This window comes from Lepisma saccharinum, chromosome 11, assembly GCF_977018435.1.
Source record: "Lepisma saccharinum chromosome 11, izLepSacc3.1, whole genome shotgun sequence".
NCBI lineage: Eukaryota > Metazoa > Arthropoda > Insecta > Zygentoma > Lepismatidae > Lepisma > Lepisma saccharinum.
The window spans coordinates 1,452,932-1,474,153 of record NC_139239.1 but is presented as its reverse complement, the minus strand read 5'-3'; the positions used below and the strand labels follow the sequence as shown (position 1 = coordinate 1,474,153).

Genomic DNA, 21,222 nt, shown 5'->3' with positions numbered 1-21,222 from the left:
ATGTTCTGATAGGTTAACCGCAACTGGACATAATTAAGGCCCTTTCACAGATCATCTCTGATATTCAGGATTCTGAAAAATTAAATCCGCTTAAAGTTCCTTATACTAGAGCGTTCACTTGAAACTTCGTATCGTTTCTTTCGTGGCTTCGTGAGCCTATTTTTCGTTATACAACAACGAAAGCAAGTCACACGAAAATGTACGTGAATGTTCCAAAAGGAATTCTAAACAGATAATATTTTTTCGGAATTAGGATCTTTCTTTTACCAGGAGCTTTGCCTTACCTTAATTTCTCTCAATTAATAAGAGAGTGAAGCCTCATTTTCAGATCTGGAATCGAAGATTTATCAATATGATTGCGTTATTTTAATGATGATTCACAAAAATGAGTGGATAAATCCGTTCCAGAGTAACAAGCCCGACTCTCACGAATACATTCGAAATCTATGAACATGGACGTCCGCAGGAATTTTTCCAGGGAGGCACAAGGAAGGTATTATTTCCAGGGGGGGAAGCAAGGCACATTTACCCCAAAAATAGTGTTGTTCCCTAAAAAAACACGGCTTAAATTTGAATTTGTGGTGCTCATGCAATAATTAACACATATTATTGTGGCTAAAATGAAATTATATGTGTGAAATACACAATTTGTTGTTAACTTTCATTTTCCAGTGGGAGCCACGGGCACCCCCTTAGTCCCCCCACCCCTTCCGAACGCCTTTGTCTATGAAGCTCGCTCGCTTTCCTTTGTTTTCCTCATACGCTTCAAGCCTGTTGTCTATGCAACCTCTTCGACGTCAATGAAAATGTGGTTGCATGAAGCGCAGGATATTCCGCTTACGCTGCCTTACACTCCACAGAGGACAGATCGACAAAGTTTGCTCTCTGACTCATTATGGCCCACCTTAATAAAATCTCACCAACGGTGTGGTGAAGCGTTGGTCGTTACATTAAACGCAGGAAATTCCCCACAACCGATGTTTTTGATCAGGGACTCTCACACTACATGTAGGCAGCAGAACCTGCATCACTATAAATACCTAAGACACATCTACTGTTTCATATTTCGTAATATTGACGGTTATCATTTGTAGCAGTAACCTAACTTCAGCAAACCCCTTTCAACACATAAAATTTGTTCGTATGGCCTAGTGACTTGGTAGCTCAGTTGGTACGGAAATGACAATGTATGACAGAGAACATGGTTCAACTCCTGGTCTTGCGATGGAAATTCTACGTAGTGTATCTCAGTATGTGCAAAATAATGAAGTAAAATTTGGCTTTATGAAAAATCAAAATATATACAGGGTGTTTCTGTGACTGTGTTACAGACTTGCAGGGATGATGGAAGGGAGCAAACGCAACAGAATGGTATAGGAAACCCTGGTCCGGAAATGCTCCAGTCAAAAGTTAGAAGCCAAAACCTTCTAAGGGCAGGCAAGCACGCACACCGCGGAGGAGAACCATAAAAGAAAGGGGAAAGAATCCACCGCCAATGCCCTGGAGAAGACGTAACGTCAAACTTGACGTGTATAATCTACACGCACGAGTGTCACGGATGCAATCAGTGCATTGGAGTATACGTTAGAGGAACTGGCCGATATGTTTGAATATTGACGAACAAATGGGAACTCTAGGGAAGCAGAAAGGCTGTATCGGACCACGTATCCACGGCGCAGACTTCCAGAGCAAATCACGTTTCCCAGACTATTCCAACGATTACGGGAAACAACCTCAATTCCATGAGCCATCAAAACAGATTTGCTGTCACCATGTGGGCGGGCATTGTCGGCGAACATTTAATAGGTCCGTATCTTTTGCCGCCATGATTAACTGGACCAGTGTACACTGTGTTTCTGAGAGATATTCTCCCAGAGTTATTTAAACATGTCATACTTCTCGTTCGTCAACGCATGTAGTTTCAGCATGATGGGGCCCCATCCCACTTCGTAACTGGTGCTTGTGATATTCGGACGCAGACCTTCCCACAGCGATGGATAGGGAGAGGCGGACCTGTTGCTTGGCCTGCCCGTTCACCTGATCTAACACCAGTTGATCTTTTTTTGTGGGGTCATGTCAAAAAAAGTGTTGTCTACGAGACAACTGAAGGGCCAGGGGGAAAAACGATGAATGTTCATTCGAGACGATTTGCCAGGAAATGAAAAACAAAGTATTTCTTTCCATAAGTACGTTAATATATGCCAAAATAATAATGCGTTTTTCAGGCACTTCTCATCGTTTCCCAACCAAGGCCGTTCTCATTCTTATAGTACAGCTACTGAACTATCAGATGGCGCTGCGATCTCAAAATGGGCGAAAAATCGACATTCATCGTTTTTCCCCCTGGCCCTTCATGTGAGTAATGTAGATGAACTCTTGGCAAGAATCCTTGCAGCCTGTGATCTGGTCCGAACGACTCCTGGGATATTAGAGTGGATGGGACAGAGCTTATTGCGTCGCTGTTAAAGACATTACAGTGATTCCTGTGTGTTTGTTTTCCACTTCCCCAGACAACTTTCATCGTTCTCCTCCGCGTTGTGGTGGTTGCCTGCTCTTCGAAGTTTTTAGCTTGTAATTTTGACTGGGGCATTTGCGGACCAGTGTTTCATAACTCATTTTGTTGCGTTTGTTTCCTTCCATCATCCCTGTAAGTCTGTGACACGGTCAGCGAAACACCCTGTATATACGCTATGATAATTAAATAGCAAATGTTCATATTTCACAACTGGTAACAATCTATATGTGTGTGATTAATAGAGGAGATACAAATTTTCTTAAAAATCAAATTAAAATTTTAGTTTTCCAATAGGAGCTCTTCATGCACATAAATAAAATGTTATGATCGGTTCTCACTGATGGCGTAGTCGTAACGTTGGCATCTTGTAATCAAGTGATCCTGAGTTCGATACCCGATGGAGGTAGACAGTGAATGAGGTCCCACTTTGAACGTTAGGTCTAGTCCCGGTAGCTTGTCTTTGCATAAGTAACTCACTCTCTAGCTATCTTAAACCCGAAGGTTTATGGCTGCACCAGCACAGACCTTCCATCTGTTCCTATTCTGAGCAAGCTTTTTCCCGTCCCTACGATTTCCTTTAGGTCAATCTCAACGTTATTCCTACATCGTCTTGGCATTCCTACAGTTCTGTAACTATCAGCTTTCCCAACAAGAATTCTGTAAACTCTTCTCTCCTCTGTCATTCGCGCAACATGGCCTGCCCATCTAAGTCTTCTTGATATAATTTGTAGTCTGTGCATACAGTGGAATTGAAACTCAGACGGTTATGACGTCAACGTCAACCTTACTACTACTAGTAACTAATTACTAACTCTATAGCTTTCTTAAACCCGAAGGTTTATGGTTGCAGCAACACTGGCCTTCCATTTGTCTCTATCATGAACAAGATCTATTTACACTTTTGCATCCCTGCCGGTTTCCTTTAAGTCCATCTCAACGTTATCTCTCCATCTTCGTCTTGGTCATCCTACTGGTCTTTTACCGTCAGGTCTTCCAAGAAGAATCATGTAAATTCCTCATTCCTCTCCCATTCGTGCCACATGGCCTGCCCTCCTAAGTCTTCTTGAATTAATAATTCTAATAATATCTGGACATGAATACAAATTATGTAGTTATAAATTATGTAACTCCACTCACCTGTCTCCCCATCACAAATATTTCTCTAAGGGTTTTATTTTCAAATAATCTTAATTTATGTTCCTCTTTCAACTACTAGTACTATTCATCTAAATAAAGTTATGTAATATTAGCTATTGCAGCCTGGAAGCCATGTAACAATCTATTCAACTCAGATACTCGTATCTTTCCGCATCTACCCTCCTGAGGAAATTAGCATATTGAAACGGGCGGCTGCGTCTCCTTCCAAGCCACGCGTGTTTATTTAAGACGTGCCGCACTTCAAAGGATTATATTTGAACTTTTCCGTTTCCTCGAGCCAAAGAGAAAGGCGGCGCTTTGAAGCCCTTCCATACGTGGCACGGCCCGGGGAAATAAACTCCTTCTCGACGCAGATAATGATCTCAGGTGTTCTGATTCCCACAGCTAAATGCACTAAGCAGATATTTGGCGCGGGGAAGATGTTGCACAATGGCCTGTCAAGGAACAAAGCGACGGCGCCTTTGAAGTTCGGAGGCATTGTCTGCGGGAAACCTGCTAATACCATTCGCGATAATTAGCACGGGTAATTTCAATATATTGACTTTACGTCTGAAGAGACATCTGGAGGTAATTTCCTCGATTGTACAGACAGTCAGTCACTGCAGGCCATATAAAAACCTAGGCCCAGAAGGCACGTTTCTAGTACAATATATATATACACACCGCACTTTTGATAGCGAGGGAATGCTGTCCCATATACTCAATGATTAAATTGGGTAACTTAGAAGTAGAAGAAAATGTAAGTTTATCTCAATTGAATTATTTACTTCGCTTTACTGCCTTTTTTTGGCTCATCGCAAAGATGAGGATGAATGAGGAAAAGATGAATTGGATGAAAGGACAATGGCAAACATGTATGAACGACACAACACAGACCCAATTATACTGGCCGTCATACCGGACGCCAGAACCTTGCTAGTCTGCAAAATGCAGTCCAGGGTGTACCATGTGGAAGTGAGATTTACACTTGGGTGTCTTCGAAATTGGCCACCCTTTACACCCCACGTTAACCTTAAACATCGGTTATAACCTTTTTATTTCTTTGCAGGTATATAAGAAATATCAAGTTACGTCTGCATTTCATTAAAAAACGCAACAACTGGTGAAGTTTTATATTGCCTAAAATAACCCATTTTGCTTGTTAGAACCTATTTTAGGTTTATGGACCTAAATCAAACCATATTTTTAAATTTTCATGTTTTTCTCAGGATTTTTATATCGCGCAGAAGCATTTGTTCCGTTTCGTGATGAAAAATGCAGTGACTAACGTGACTGAAACACACTCTCTGTCGATTTACCTCCCCACAAGTCCACGGGGGTTCTTCAAAGTTTTTAACAACATGCCTGGCACCACTGCTACCTGCACAGTACAAAATGCAAACTTCAAATTTCTAAAAAAATAAAATTTGCGCTACTGCTAATGCTTCTGTTGAAAGATCTTTTTCAGCATATAGTATGATCCTTACAGACAAAAGGCAGAGTTTGACTGTGGATAACATGAAACATATTATTATGTAGTCGTGACGGCAGATGCAAGCAGATGATTTTCCTACACACAGAACCCAAAACGTGTCAATTGACACATATATTTTGATTTCAATAACACGTTAACGTGCATAAACTGCAAATGATGCACCTTTTAGTGTGTCAAAATACACATAGGAATGTATTAAAGGGTACTTTTATCATATGAAGTTTCGTGTGATGCACTAAAATGCATCAATTTGGAAGATCAGAGAAGATCATTTCGAAGATAACAAAATTACACATTTAGCTGTGTCAATTGATGCATTAAAAGTGAAAGTTTGTTATCTTCGAAATGATCTTGTCTGATCTTCCAAATTGATGCATTTTAGTGCATCACATGGAACTTCATCTGATAAAAATACCCTTTAATACATTCCTATGTGTATTTTGACACACTAAAAGGTGCATCATTTGCAGTTTATGCACGTTAATGTGTTATTGAAATCAAAATATATGTATCAATTGACACGTTTTGGGTTCTGTGTGTATTTCAGCCTGTTGTATTACTGCCTCTCACCACCTGCACAAACAAATATATTAACAATATAAAAGGTCTGTGTGATTCCAATGCATCCAAAATTTCTAATTCAAAACAATTAGACGGTACATATATTTAAAATATTTAGTTTAAGATGGGGAGATTACATTTGCCATTTCACGTACTCAGGCTCGAAATACAATAGAATTTCAAACTCAAATTTACTTAATCAACTTCGAGACATCTTATTTTGCAATAATCTTCCGTCTGTCAGATAGAGTGTTCTGCAAAGGACGCTAACAAAGCAAACGGATTGAGAGAATTCTGTTTTATTTTCCACGCAGCTTTCTTTTCCTTCATCTTGAAAAACTTGCCTCGGCATTTAAGAATATGTATAAATTCAATGGGATTTGGAGTAATAGAAGTTGCAATTTTTCACGCATAACTCCCAGAATTCAAGGAATTTCCAGTGCGTAGCCACTGTGGTATTGTGCAGCAAATTATAGATACTTCATTTTTCATATAAACAAGAAACTTTTGCTAACAGCGCAAGTATAGTGTTACAAAAATTTGTGGATAATTTTGAAAAATAATGATGTATACAAATGAGAATTTCGGTTAGAGAATTAATATTTGCTTTTTATGTATTCAACTATTAAACTTTATTGCGATTATTTTGAAATTTTGTTTTTAACTATTGTACGTCATCAATATTTTTCAGTAATTGTGAACGATTTCAAGTTTTTGGAACTTACTTCAGGATTTTTTGAGCCTATCTTAAGATTTTAGGACCTATGTTAACATTTCTGGAACCTATTTTAGGATTTTAGAGCCTATTTTAGGAACCTTAAAGAACACTTTTAGAACCTTAAAACCCGAGGTATACTTATCACATTTGAAGAAAATAGTACGTTTGAATTCTTTAAGCTAATTTTAAACACAGATAAGGTAATCGGGACTCTATCTACAGTTTAAAGATAAATCCAAACGTGCCTTGCTGGGTATCGAACCCAGGACTCTTTGATTACTATTTTATTTTCATATATCCTACCGCAAAAAATCTGAATAATCATCAGTGATGTGTTTCTACTGTCAGAATAACCTTGATAGTTAAAAGGTGAAATTGAACGATACCATGATAAAAGAATTTGAAGCTTTGGTGAAATTTGTTCCACTTTGAGTACAGATGCTAATCGAGGTTTTCTTTTAAAGTCCAGTTTATGCGCATATAGGCTAATCGGGATTGGAACTAGAGTTTAAAGTAGGATCCGAGCCACTATGTGCCTCCATCTGGTATCGAATCCGGAACGCCTTGGTTACAAAGCGACGGCGTTTCTACTGCACCACTGAAGAGGCTCTCTTGCTAACCAAGAAATAACCTAAAATATAAAATCGAGTCGAAACCACTGGACCGTCCTTCGTGAATAGTACCCTGGATCCCTCGATTCCAAGTAGGACAAAAGGAACGAAAGAAATCTTTGTTATAAGTATCCTCCACGAATTTACGTACTTTATCCAAGGAAAGCCACAATAAATATTTGGTCAAAATATCAAGGCTGAGTGTTGTTTACTCGGAAGACTTGGTCGCATAGCAACAGCGAGCGTAAGCCCTCGCAGTTGAGCACCCAATCATCCGATTGATTTTTTTAGATTTATTTTATACTCGGTGTTAAGACGGAAGATATGAAATTCTGAGACAAAACTAGAAAGTCATCCTTTCTTTCCTACACTTATTGAGTTGAGCCGATCAAATTGCTTTCGGCTTTCGTAGAGTTATGGATATTTTTTAGAAGAGAATACACAGCATAGACTGCGACTATCGTACTTCAAGGCCAAATCCATCATTATTCAGAGAAGAATTCAAATAATTTTATTCCGACTAATATTCTTCTAAGAATTTAGTTTTCCCAAACTCTTTTCCTTTTTCTCTACTTTTCTTTTTAACATTTTCATGCATTCTGATTCGCGAAGGATATATCAACGTTATGCGAGCCCCAGTAATCTGATGGGTGTAGGTGGAATAAAGAGAATGCCTTTGTTTTTCGTTACAAATACTCCTGAAAGCACTCTCTCATTGCCCAATAACATCATCTCGTATATTTGTTCATTTTTCATTTCTTGTTTTGAGTTACAGTAAACAAATTCACCCATTTCAAGTCCAAACGCTGGAAATCGTATAAAACTTAGCAATATCTGTCCGTGCTTTTCAAGCAAAGGCAAGAAATATATTGCCAAAAAAATTAAATATTTTTATCGTTTTAGAAGAGCACATTTCATACATTGATATAGAACTATTTATTTACAGATTTTAAAATCTATTAAATATTTGGCTTAATTATTACTCTGATGTAACACTAATGTTTATTTTACAGTCATTGCGTCAAGGCAAAAAACTATTAAACTAAATGGCATCTGTAGTAGAGAATCATTCTTCAGTATGTACATTTTTAGCGACGAAGGATATACGAGTGCTCTTTGCTCTGTCGTATATTTATAGCGTGGAGAAGAAATTATTTGTGTAAATCCACAAATTTTTCTTAAGAATATTATAACTTTACATTACATATGTGATCCTAAACAATAGAAGTATGACATTTTGCTTAGTGCACATCCCTTGTTTCGTCACACATCGTGCATTTATTTATTTTTCTTACTTCGTCTCTTCGATTTATCGCGAATTGTGAATATGAATGACGAAGCAGTGAAATATATGATGTAAAAATCACGAAGAGAACTGAACCAATAACTTGAAGTAAGCAACCCATGTTTGCAGAACCTGATCATAGCTACTGCACTAAGGACGTAAACGTATCCAAACCTCATACTAAAAATGAAACAGCATAGTCAATATGAAAATGACAAGCAGAATCATACATTTGGAACATGAAATTCGAAGACTCCGAGTTGAATTTTGTCGACAAAAAGAGTTCGCAAGGGCACCAGAGGGAAAGGGAAGTTTCATACTCCGAAGAATGTTCCCTGTGACTAAAGAAGCTTACCTAATCAATATGAAATTGAGAGTACCCGTTTTTCTTCTAAGTTATAAATCTTTCGTGAATCTTTGCGTCGAGAGTTCAGAACATTTCATTCCCGGCAGGGCGGCAGGCACATGGCAGATCTCTATCGAAATGCTGAATCAACCTAATGCAAGGTTGCAAGGTCAACATTAGTTTGACTGTAAAGATAATCAGAAATATGCTACGCCTTGTTTATTTGTAACATGTATATGTTTCATTTTATTGTTATTTTAACATTAATATGTTTCATTTCATTGTGATATCAAATTTATAGTTTTTGGATTTATGTGGATTAAAGGTGATACCGGAAGCCGAAAACATTTCCGGTTTCTAGACATTTCTAAAAATATCGAGTCTGGCACAGATGTATCTGTTGATGAATCGGTTGCCAGGACAGCAGTAAATGAGAAGACAGAACGTTGATTGTGAGATATAATAGATGTGATATTGTGGAATACAATACAACAATTGTGTTTGTGATAATAGTGCTTTCATATTGCTGTGATTGTTCTTAATTAGAAACACGACAATAAATTTAGGTAAAGGTAAGGAATTATATTTTAATTTTTTCAACATCACGTCCTGAGAGGGACCAGTTTAGCCGTAACCTAAAAGGAGAGTCCGATAACTCTGCTCCATTCTGAGATTGGACAACTATCGTGACGAAATGATCCTCTGTCTCCCGACCAAAAAGAAACGTCACAATCTTATTTTCGGAAGGTTGATATTAAATTTGTAATTCCATGTTTCTTAACGTTTTATTTTGTACCCTCTTTCCGCTTGGCTCATTACTGTTACTTTGAGTTATTTTTGTGCACTGTGATAGTAAGAATGAATAATAAATTCTATGAAAGAATATGCACGAATAACTTTCCTGAATTCAGTCCTAGAATTCCTTCACTAGTCTTTTCTAGTTCGTCTCCTGTAGATTTTAATTAACGAAGATCTTAAATACTACAATTGATTGTTCACCGTACAATCATCCACAACCGAACTTTTTGGAGTAATAGTGCAAACTTCGTTGTATAGAATGAACAAATGATTCGATTAAAATTATAAAATTCGTAAACAATATCAAATTATTTTCTAAGGTTGTCAAAAATCTTAACCAAATATGTTTTCTACATTTAAACAAGTCAGATTTTTCTGTATGATTCGATCAAACACGGCCCTTTACACTCTGTCTTGGAAATCTCTGAAAACAAGTCCTCTGCGCAAGTAGTGACTCGAGAGGGTTGGAGCAATGAACACGTGAGAGGGGAAAGTGACTACAGCTACCAGCCATTTGCATCAGCTTTCTCCCTTTCTCTTCCGTTACGTGCGTCCTTGCTCTACATATTCCAGGGACAGAGTATAGTGTAATTTGCATGCGACGTCTATCTTGCAGAATAATATTTGGTGATTTAAGGAAGAACCTCCTGTCCCTTCTCGCAAAATATGCGAACGAATTACCGTTGGTCGCATGCAAACCTGGGAGAGTTGCGGTCGCGTCCAATCTTTTGTCTGCGTGGATTTTACAACAATACCGCTTTGTTCTCGTAATAGACGGATCCCACTTTAGTCCCTCGCGAGGCTCTTGGTATGCCAACGTGCTTTTCATTAATCAGGTGTAACTTACAATCCCTGTTGGGGATGCATTGTGTAACAAAAGGGCCAATTTCGAACTTGGAGAGAGGTAAACGCCCGTGAACGATGTTCTTGCTCTGTATCCAGGCCGGCAGAGGGACGTCGCGGAATACGAATTACGGAACAGGTGGCGTTTTGTTCTTGCTGGTTTCGCACTCAAGGTGTTAATAAAATATCTCGAGGCTAAATTGTGCACGTGGAGAAAATTTCACATTTTGTATACACGTGGAGCGGTTGCATCCTTATGGAGATAAATCCGCTGGGATTCACCATTGTTCTCGTTGTAAACTTCTACGTCGTTATCTTACATTAATGTGCTTTGTTTTTCCGTTTACAGAGGCCCATGTGTAATTATTCTTAAATTAACTTTTGTTTTAAAATGTTTGTGTTTTACATACTTCTGTACACCTTTCATCTTACTCTAACATTTTGCAAGTTGTATCAAATCTCTAAACTGCCGAACTTGTAATTTGGTTCGCATGACTTTCTCCATTTAACTTAATAATAATATAATAATGTCATCGTAAAATATTTTTTTTCAATTCTAGGTCTTGTCCTTTTCTATTTTTTTTTTTGTTGCATTTTTATTTTACTAAGTTAATCCTTGGTTGGTTTCAGTGTGCTAATGAGGAAAAAATGACACGTTCTTTCCTTGAACAAAAGAACATTACTTTTTTATAAAACACAAGATATGTACTTGCCGCTAGATAGCATTCACAATAGTTCTTGTCTAGTCTTACGGCGGGCGACCTACATGCTGGCAAGGATAGTGGAGAGCGGGAAATTTACAGCTGACCAACCACACAACAGCGGAGGGGCCGAGAGTTACGACGTCGCTGGAGAATGTACTGGCGCACCTCGATGTACAGGCTGATGTGTTTCTTATCGCGCTGGTTTGGTCGCTTCCCCGCTCCCACTTCCCTTGTCAGCATGTAGGCCGTCCGCCATAAGAACATACGACAGCTATAGAGGCCACTCAGGGTATAAGAAATCCTTCTTCGTAGATTATTAAACAAAATAAAATGCAAGTCTTGACAAATTGAAAGAAAAATAGGTAAGGCTGAATGGTGCCAAGATGACATTGATGGGACGACAATCACAACCCAACATGGACACAAGTCACACAGAGGTTTATACTGACTGTAGGTCTAGGCGCCAGAGCCTCGTTGTCTGCAAAATGCAGTTCAAGGTGCACTACGTGGAGGAGATAGTTTGACATTTGGGTGCCGTGCATGGAAATTGTTGCACCGGAATATATAAAGTACCAATTTAATTTTACAAAATTTTCGCGTATTTCTCGGTTCATGTTAGCATACGAACCATTCAATATGTGTTCATTGCTCGGAAACTACCACAAAAAGAAAGATAACATTTTGAGGACTGATACAAAGGTCACTTTCTAGTGTAACAGGATCTACATTGATAGATCAGTCAGTCTGTCGATGGTAGCCAAAAATTTGCAGTAACTATTGGGATAACAGCTACGTATTCAAAATGGACAGAAAAAGATAAACAAATATTTTTACATCATCACAACGGGTAAATGCTCCGATTTAAGGATGCTTTTTTTTATTTACGCAACACGTTCTAATAATACCTTTATCAGTGATTGTTGCAGCTTAGTTGACATGGAAGGTTGCACAAAGGAACATCGAGTTTTGATAGTGAAAATTCATTACAAGAATGGTGAGTATTATGCAGAGACTGTAAGGAAGCTTTGTGCAATCCTTGGACGTGAATGTGTACCTAGTGCGAGTAAGTTCGCAAGTTGATCAAGAAATCTGAGGAAACAGGTTCGACAGCAGACATCAAAACACCGCGCTCTCAATCTAGCCGGTCTGTTGAGAACATCGTTATTGTGCGTGACAGTGTTATTGCGGGTCCCAAAAAATATTTCATTCTTAAATCGGAACATTTACCCGTTGTAATGATGTAAGAATATTTGCCATTTTGTAAATATACAGTATTTTCTTAAGCATATTAAATCCGTCGCTTTTATTGGGACACCCCATATTTATAAAAAGATTTAGTCTTCTATATGTTTATTTAGGGAACAAATATAAAAATGTGTGTTATGAAATCAGATTGAATTAACATCATTAGCCGATCATAACAGAATCCGTAACCAATAAAGTGTATATTTATTAATGTTCTGATTTGTACCCATGGAACATTTCGCGGTTACGGTACACACAGATTTGTTTATGTCGTCCATGCCTCAATTTATATTTATAAAGTCTGACGCCAGAGGCGCATTTGTGCTTAATGGACGTCGACGACATTTCTTTTCCATTACTGTAAAGGATTTACTAGACTGATTTCCCATGTAATCGAAATGGGAGCGGACGACAGCAGAACGTTTGACGTCGTCTCTTCGTTGGTCGATGCAATCTTATTCATTCGCCCACAGAAACTTATAAGCCAGTGAGCTTGAGCTAAAATAATCACCCACTAAACGGCTTACGCATCTGCAGAACATTCGATTCCCGTACCCGCAGGGATTTTGCAAGTGTCGCGATCGGTCATTTAAACTTCATAAACAAGGACGAGTTTGGTAATTAACTGCTGGAGGCTTTCGGTCGGACATGGACGCCGGGAGAGCGCGTCATCGGCTCCATCCAAGCAGTTCGCCGTTCGATTACTCTTATTGAAATTCACACCAATTGATGTCATCTCAAACGGGGAGTCCTGTTGCATTGGTCACTGCGAGTAACCGCCATGCATAGTAATGACCTATCGCGGCGGCTGACATTATTTTTGTATATTGTGGTTTCCGCCGCACATAGCAACTGTCATATAGCTATATTTAGTCCCAAACAACACATTTCAGATACCAATTACTGTTCTCCTTGTTATCATGACATGAAAGTGCAACCCATTACTGCATCTCGGTGGATATTGTGTGTGTATGAAACCAATCATAAAGCTTGTAAAGCCTTCAACGCACACAATATAGCTCAATCAGCAATGATAAATTGTCTTTCAATTGATGGTACGTAACCAAACGTCGTTTCATTCACAAAAGCATACATGAATTGGACTTAATGTTGAAAATTGAACATTTTTTGGATTAGTGTTAGATTTCCATAAAAAGGTAAAGTTTGCCGTGCTTTTAGCACCGTGCCATGAAGACACGATTAGGGGATGAGGGGGTAAGGCCCCACACATTCTCGATCCCCGTCATTTTGAAGGTGATGTTATCAGCACAACATTAACCAACCAGGGTTGCCCCCAGGTACGGTACCTTTTCATTTGAAGCTGGATGAGCTCCAGAACCGCTTTATGCCGGGACAAATTCCGACCTTACATCATCCACCCAGGGAATTGAACCCAGGTCAGACACCCTACCGACTAGACCACCGGGGATCTAGTTTACCCTAAAACTAATGCAATATAATAACGAATAGACATCCCATCCCACACTTCATTTCCTTATTGAAAAATGCAAAGGGGGATATTTGAAGAATTTTTATTCTTAGTTAATGATATTAATGATTAAATTTAGAAATATTTCTTTCGTGTTTTAAATAATAATAAAAATAATACTTTCCAAAAGAGAGCTTCATTTCTCAAACAAGCTTATTTACCATTTAAGAAAACCTAATGTATTTCTGTTTTCAAAGATTACCTCAACGATAGGTACAATTATTTTCATTTTTGAAATTCATATCTTCAGCACAACGTCCATCGTGATCAATTGTTGATATATTTTAAAAAAATAACTGCAAACGTTTGCATAGTTGCAGAATAGAGAAAATGCATATTCTTACGGACGCATTGAGCGTACTTCAAATGTTAGCACGAACAGGTCGGGCAGCATATAAATTAACGGTATTTCCCTATCTTATTCTCCGAATCATGCTAGACATTCAACGGCAGGGTCTGTCAGCGACCTTCACATATATTCGCGCCCACAGTGACCTTAATAAATATCAAGATCGCGTTGATGTAATGGCTAAACAAGCAAGAACGAAAGAAACTGTTACCCCGATGCGCCTGCCGTACACTGACCTCCTCCCACGGGTAAAAATCAAAGTAGAACAACAATGGGAAGATTGGTGCACCCAGCAACTCCTGAATACCAATACATATAGATGGCATGCACAAGTCGGCAATAAACGTCCTTGGTTTCAACACATTAACCTACCCCGTGCAGTTTTAGTGTTTACCATGCGAATGCGTACAGGTCACGTTGTTATACATCCCAGTTCATATACCGTGCCTGTAACTTCCTGTCTGTGTGGAGAACCTATACAATCAACCACACATTTGTTTTTACAATGCCCAATTCGACAACAACATCGCAATACTCTATACAACCAGTTACAACGTGTGGGTATTCCATTCCCGATGTCCCTGTCGACTCTACTCTACGAACCACGGTCTGATGTCATGTGGATACTGTACAGCTTTGCACGCAAACACAACATGGTAACATAAACAAACAGATACTTGGAATGTAAACAAACTTTCTCATAACAAACCAAGTAGGACCCCTGGCAAGAAATCGCTCATAGGCGGTGTGTGCCAATCAAAGAAGAAGGAAGGAAGCATATTCAAAAATGCTCGTATTAATTAAGAAAGAATGGCATTCATTATTAGTTAGATATAAAACTCTTTTGGATTTAATTGTTATTTAAACAATAATGAAGTCTATTTCGAATAGGACTTTTCCGAATGAATTAACTTAAACCAACAAAGCGAATGACTGTGTCAATTTAAAATTTTATCAGACATTGTTCATGTTGAGAATTGTTGTGATTCTGATATAGTCCTTGATTCCGTGTGAAATTTAATTTTGTGCGAGCATCTTCAATCATAGGAGAACATAATATATTTCTTACGTTGCTCGCTGCAAAGTCCTCATATATCGCCGACCCTTGCATACGGAAAGAGTTTATCTCCTGTTATCGTCCCATAACAGTCAAGGCTCCATTCCTCTAATGTGCCTGCTCACATCATCCTCATATTTCTTCTCCCAGGGAAATTTAACCTGACCTACTTCACGGAAATTCTGGCGCGGAAAATAGTTGGTGAAAGATGGAAAGAGACCGGTGACATTTCTTGCCACGTTTTGTTACCTTATCCTTTATAATCCACGACAGCAATTGAACCCTTATCTTTAATGTATTTTGCGTGTATCTGTTCTTATCCGTCTACCAGTTGGTTCGTATCAACGATTGATATCTCAGAAACTACAAAGAGGAAATTTGACGGACTGACAGATCAAATCTCTGGCCGCAAAAAACTCGTCAGTGCTATATCAATACTTTTATTACTTACCTAGAGGCACATAGTGATAAGGATCCCACTTTAAACAGTATGTCCAGTTGACCAGTTTAGGAGAATATACAGGGTGGACTATTTAAGTTGATAATGCGATATATTTCACAAACGAAACGTTTTAGAAATAAATGTTTAAAATAAAAGTTAATTGACTTTAAAAGGGAAAGCGAGTGGCATTATATATGTAATAGTTGGGGGATATTTGCAAGGTCATTTGAATGTCACTGAATTTTTAAAAATGGAAATCTTTTTTGTTTTGTTTAATATTTTCATTGCTCTTACAAAAATAAACAACTTCTTCGTTTGTGAGATATTCCAAAATTTGAACCTAAGTGGTCCACCCTGAATAAAGAATTACATTATTAATCACTTAATTTGTATTACTACTCTTTGGGTATAAACGCAGTTCTACTTGTTTATCACTTGGATATGCCTCCCTGGAAGTATCAGAACAGCATCCATTGTCATAACGTAAATTTCTGTCTCAACTATGAATAGGACGTTGCCTTAGAGAAGAAAATGAGAATTTGAGCTTCTACGCATCTCCCGGTAGTAAATCAGGGCGAGGTTAAGAGAAAGTGACTCACCATTCCATCCCCAAGGTTCCTGACGACGCAGGGGACGAGCGCCGTGCTCCCCATCTGCGCCGTGACGCTCGTCGAGTTCTCGGTGACGAACTCCACCTGTCCGGGCGTCGGGGATTCCGTCACCTCGGAGGATAGCGCCTGCGGGAGGCTCGCAACCGTCGCCCTGTCTTTGGCGCCCTTGTAGCCCTCGTAGTTCCTCTGTTTTCTGTTGACGGGGGCGTCGTACGCTGGCCCTGCAAGAGAAGAGAACGGGTCGTTTAACTGTAAGGAAGTCGAGTAATACAAAATACAGTGGAACCCAGATTTCACACTTCAGCATTTTACATTCAATCCGAACAGGTGTTTTAGGGTAATTAGCAAGGTTAACTCCGTGTTAACATGTAACGTTTCGAGCGCACACATTGTTCTAATCATCAGAGAATGTTGAATTTGAGACCATTATAAAGTTATATATGTGAGTGTGAATGTTTTAAACATTCCCTGATAATGAGAGCAATGTATGCCTTCGAAACGTTGGACGCTAACATCGAATTAACCTTTTTGATAAGTATAGAACATTTGTTCGAATCACGTCGTCAGAAAAGCTACAATTCCTATTTACTACATTCAATATTCATGGTCCCAATAGAACAAAATGCAACTAAATTTTCCGGATTTTGTGTGTTTTAATGTCGAAATTAGAGTGCTAAAAAAGAGAGAGAATTTTACTCGAGAGTGTAATAGTTCGCACGGATTACGCTAGATGGCGTATGGAATCGACAACTTCTTCGCTCGAGCGTATAACCCTCGAACAGACAAAACGAGCGGTATACAATCACAGTCCAGTAGTACATGTATAACCGTCATTTGTCTCTGGTAGTGGGCCCTCAAATACGGATCGTGATGTGAAAGACACAGTGAAATTGAAACTTTAGGGAGCATAGTCTTACCAATACACAGTGATACATACAGTGTGTGAAAATAATAATATTGTTGTGGGCTGGAACTACCAAGGAAGATAATTTACATTTATGTCTTTACGATTATTGTCACATTAAAATGATATTGCATTGGATACGCTCGAGAGTGGGAGACTGGAACGAGTACAAGGAAACCAAAATGGTCCCATGCAGTACTCTTGTCAAAATGTAGAATCCGATGTGATTTTTACATGGAGATTTTCTGTGTTTTCTGTTCCCCGTACTGTATGAGAAATGGTTGCTTTTCAGGGCATTTTTTTCCATTCTATTTTACACATTCTAAATTTCGAAGAATCACTGACCTCCGTGGCGAAGTGATTAGCACAGTACTCTACGACACCAGGAATCACGTGTTCCAATTACTGTTTGGGTATGAGTGTTTTTCCCGATTGTGTCGTTTCATTAATTTCGTCATATTATAATTCATCCTCATCTTCGCAATTATCCAAAAGTCAAAGAAATGCGAAATAAAATAAACTAAAAATCAAAATGTTTTGGGGCCTCCCCGATGGCGCAGTGGTAGCGCCGTCACATTGTAATCAAAGGGTCCCGGGTTCGATACCCGGTGGAGGAAAAGTGGTTCGGATCCTACTTTAAACTGTAGGTCCATTCCCAATTAACCTTGTTGTGCTTAAAGTGGCCTTAAAACACCAATTCAATCAATCAATCAAAATGTTTCGGGTCCAAAACACCCAGGATTCGGCTCCCGGGTTCCCTATACAGTGTATAGCATATAGGGTCTTTCATTAAGAGTGATACTTTTTAAAATTTGAAAAAAAAAAAAATACTCAATATATTAAAGTAAATTGTGCTTTATTTTGAAGCTTAGACATTGCAGTTATGTTCTGAACAAAATATCGTCCAAATGTCCACCACGGCTTTGAACACACTGACGCACACGATGGCTCCAATTGTTAAGCACTCTGTCCAACATTAGTGGCGTTATGTCTGCGATAGCCTGACGAATGTTCGCCTCCAAATGTTCCAAAGTTCGTGGCTTGTCAGCATAGACCTGGCGTTTGATGTAGCCCCAAAGAAAAAAATCCATGGGTGTTAAATCACACGACCGTGGCGGCCAATTCACACACCCACGTCTTGAGATGAGCCGGTAGCCAAACTTCTCCCTCAGCAAATCGAGCGTAGCATGAGCTGTGTGGCACGTAGCGCCATCCTGCTGGAACCACATGTTTTCAATATCTATGGTCTCAAGTTCTGGCCACATAAATTCGTGTAACATGGATCTGTAGCGGTTGCCATTGACGGTAACGGTTCTTCTCTCATCATCTTGAAAGAAATAAGGTCCAATGACGCCGCCACGCCATAAACCGCACCACACAGTGCGATTTTCTGAATGCAATGGCACCTCATGGACCACTTGTGGGTTCTTCTCGCTCCAATAACGACAATTTTGCATATTGACGAATCCACTAAGACAACAATGCGCCTCGTCTGAGAAGATGATTTTTTCCACTGAAATCAGGATCAGTGGAGCCATCGTGTGAGTCAGTTTGTTCAAAGGCGTGGTGGACATTTGAACGATATTTTGTTCAGAACATAACTGCAATGTCTAAGCTTCAAAATAAAGCACAATTTACTTTGATGCGTTGAGTGGTTTATTTTTTTTTTTCAAATTTTAAAAAGTATCACTCTTAATGAAAGACCCTTTACAAAAGCGTATTTAGGTTAAAAAGTGCATATTTACTAGTTTATCTTGTTTCCGAGATGCGGTAATATGGTGGCTGGTTGCTTTCTGACCTGCACTGTCGTTGGTCTGAAAACGCTAAGTGAGGTCGAAGCTGTTGTACGGTCACGGACCCTTCTGGATTGTAACGACCGAATTGGTTTGAAATATTTCAAACTGTTTGTTGCAACAGAGAAGTGTCCGTGACGGTACGTGTATTCTAAATGCAGACTCTGCTGGGAACAACAGCTGACTTTCCTTCTTTGCAAGGCGATTAGCTTACGCTTGTCTTAGGCCAGCCGCACACCGGATCCGACACGACTATTCATTCATGGCGCCGTGGTAGCGTCTTCTCCTTGTAATCAAGGGGTCCCGGGTTCGATACCCGGTGGAGGCTCAAGTGGTTCGGATCCCACTTTAAACTGTAAGTCCAGTGCCAATTAGCCTTCCTGTGCATAAAGTGGACTTAAAACAACAAATCAACCAATCAACCAACGACTAGTCATTCTTGCAGCAAGCCGTTTCAGGGAATATCTAACATTTGTCTCTTATGGGCGGCTGCACACCGGACGACACATTTGGCTCGAGTCACCTCCCGGCCTTCCCGATGGCTCAGTTGTAACGTCGTCGCCTTATAATCAAAGGGTCTCGGGTTCGATACCTGGTGGAGGCATATAGTGATTTGGATCCAACTTTAAACTGTAAGTCCAGTCCCGATTAACTTTATTGTGCATAAAGTAGACTTAAGACACCAAATCAATCAATCAATCGAGTCATCTTCCGACGGGTTGAGACGGTTTGCAACAAAAATCTAAGATCGATGGAATTTTGTCTCGCGTGGAGCAGCTTACGATGAAACGATCTGCGCATGCGCGAATCCATTCACTTGACCCCTAATTACAAACCGGAAACGAGAGCAACTTGAAGCCAGCAATTAAATGTAGTCATTGAATCTTAAATTACATGGTTAATATTGTACTTTCTAACCAATTATTTGCTAGAAATATATTCAATTCAAATTATATAAATTGATACATCAATTCTGCACAAATATTGATGCCTGATTCTGTTCTAAATTGTTATACTTATAAAAAAAGGCATCGTTACCCGCTTCCAAATTTTAGAAAGACAGACCTAGACCTATTGCGTACATGGACGAAATCTGCTATCAGATTTTAACCAACAAATTGACTCGTCTTGCCGCGTCGTGTAGTGTCGCGTTGTGTCTCGTCCTGTTGCGTTTCGTCGCGTTGTATCGGACCCGGTGTGCGGCTGGCCTTACAGATCCGTTAGTTAAGTATTTATGTTAATTATAAAGTTTGTCAGTACGCCATGTTGCCACTTAAGGTAACCGCTGTGTAAATAAAAGCACACGCTGCCTTTAAGAACCACAAGGAAGGGATGGTGGATGTTTATTGACCGAACGCACAAGAAACCGAAGAGGCCAACCATTTCTTGGTTTTTGCCAGGCAAATAGTCATTCTTCCATCCCCCATCCTCCTCCTCGCCATATTCTCTCCGAGCAAAGTTTGCCCTGGAGTCTTTGAGCAGGCGCTTAACAGCCAAACTGCAAAAGCTGGGATCAAGTGTTCTCAAAATTATGAAGTTCTCCGCGTGCGAGAGAAAAGGCCCTTGTGCGTTCCTACGCACTTGCTGAGATCTTGGCAAATATGTACTTTGGATGATATCGGCTTCGATTAATTTTCCCCTCAAGTTTAATCTTCTTGACCTCGAAGCGAGTGTGGAGGGCTCTTGGTAAGTGAATGAGCCTAAGGATGGGAAGCTAGGAAAAACACTTCTCTTCTGTGATGGAAGTGTACGTACAAAGTGTGCAGTGTGCGTACATCATCTTCTTCCTACCTGCACATTAGAAATTTATTAGTAGTGTAATTGGCTATAATACTGGTGCGAGAAATGATGAGCCCCTCTCAGGCAGATTTGCCTACACTTAAAACAAGCTCAACATGCCCATATGAGCTTTTTGCTCAAGTGTGGAACCCCGTCTAATCCAAGATTTTTGTAAAAATGCCCTCGGGAAGTTCCTGTGAAATGATGAGCCCCCTCAGATTGATTTGTCCACACTTACAAAAGGCACTTCTGTCAGATTGTTGTCCATAATCCTGTCAAAAATATGCCCCTCTTGATATGTTTTTGCCCACACCTAAAACGAAGCTAAGATACACACCCACACACACCCACATACACACATATTTACTTCCGGTCCACTTCCGGTCCACTTCCGGTTCACTTCCGGTCCACTTCCGGTCCACTTCCGGTTTGCCTACTTCCGGTCCACTTGTGGCCTATTTCTGGTTTATTTATATTCCATCATGTTTTGCAACAAATTATTAGACATGTGTTGTTTTCTGATTGGTTGGTTATGACATA

At 39.5% G+C, this 21,222-nt stretch overlaps 1 protein-coding gene across 1 annotated transcript in view; it reads right to left on the bottom strand.

Annotated features, from left to right (window-relative positions):
• LOC145994602 (limbic system-associated membrane protein-like) overlaps window positions 1-21,222 on the bottom strand; it is a 178,031-nt gene that overhangs the window by 105,227 nt on the left and 51,582 nt on the right. The window contains exon 2 of the mRNA XM_083130644.1: window positions 16,195-16,427. Coding sequence (XP_082986770.1) covers window positions 16,195-16,427 — 233 coding nt within the window. The remainder of the gene's footprint in view (window positions 1-16,194; window positions 16,428-21,222) is intronic.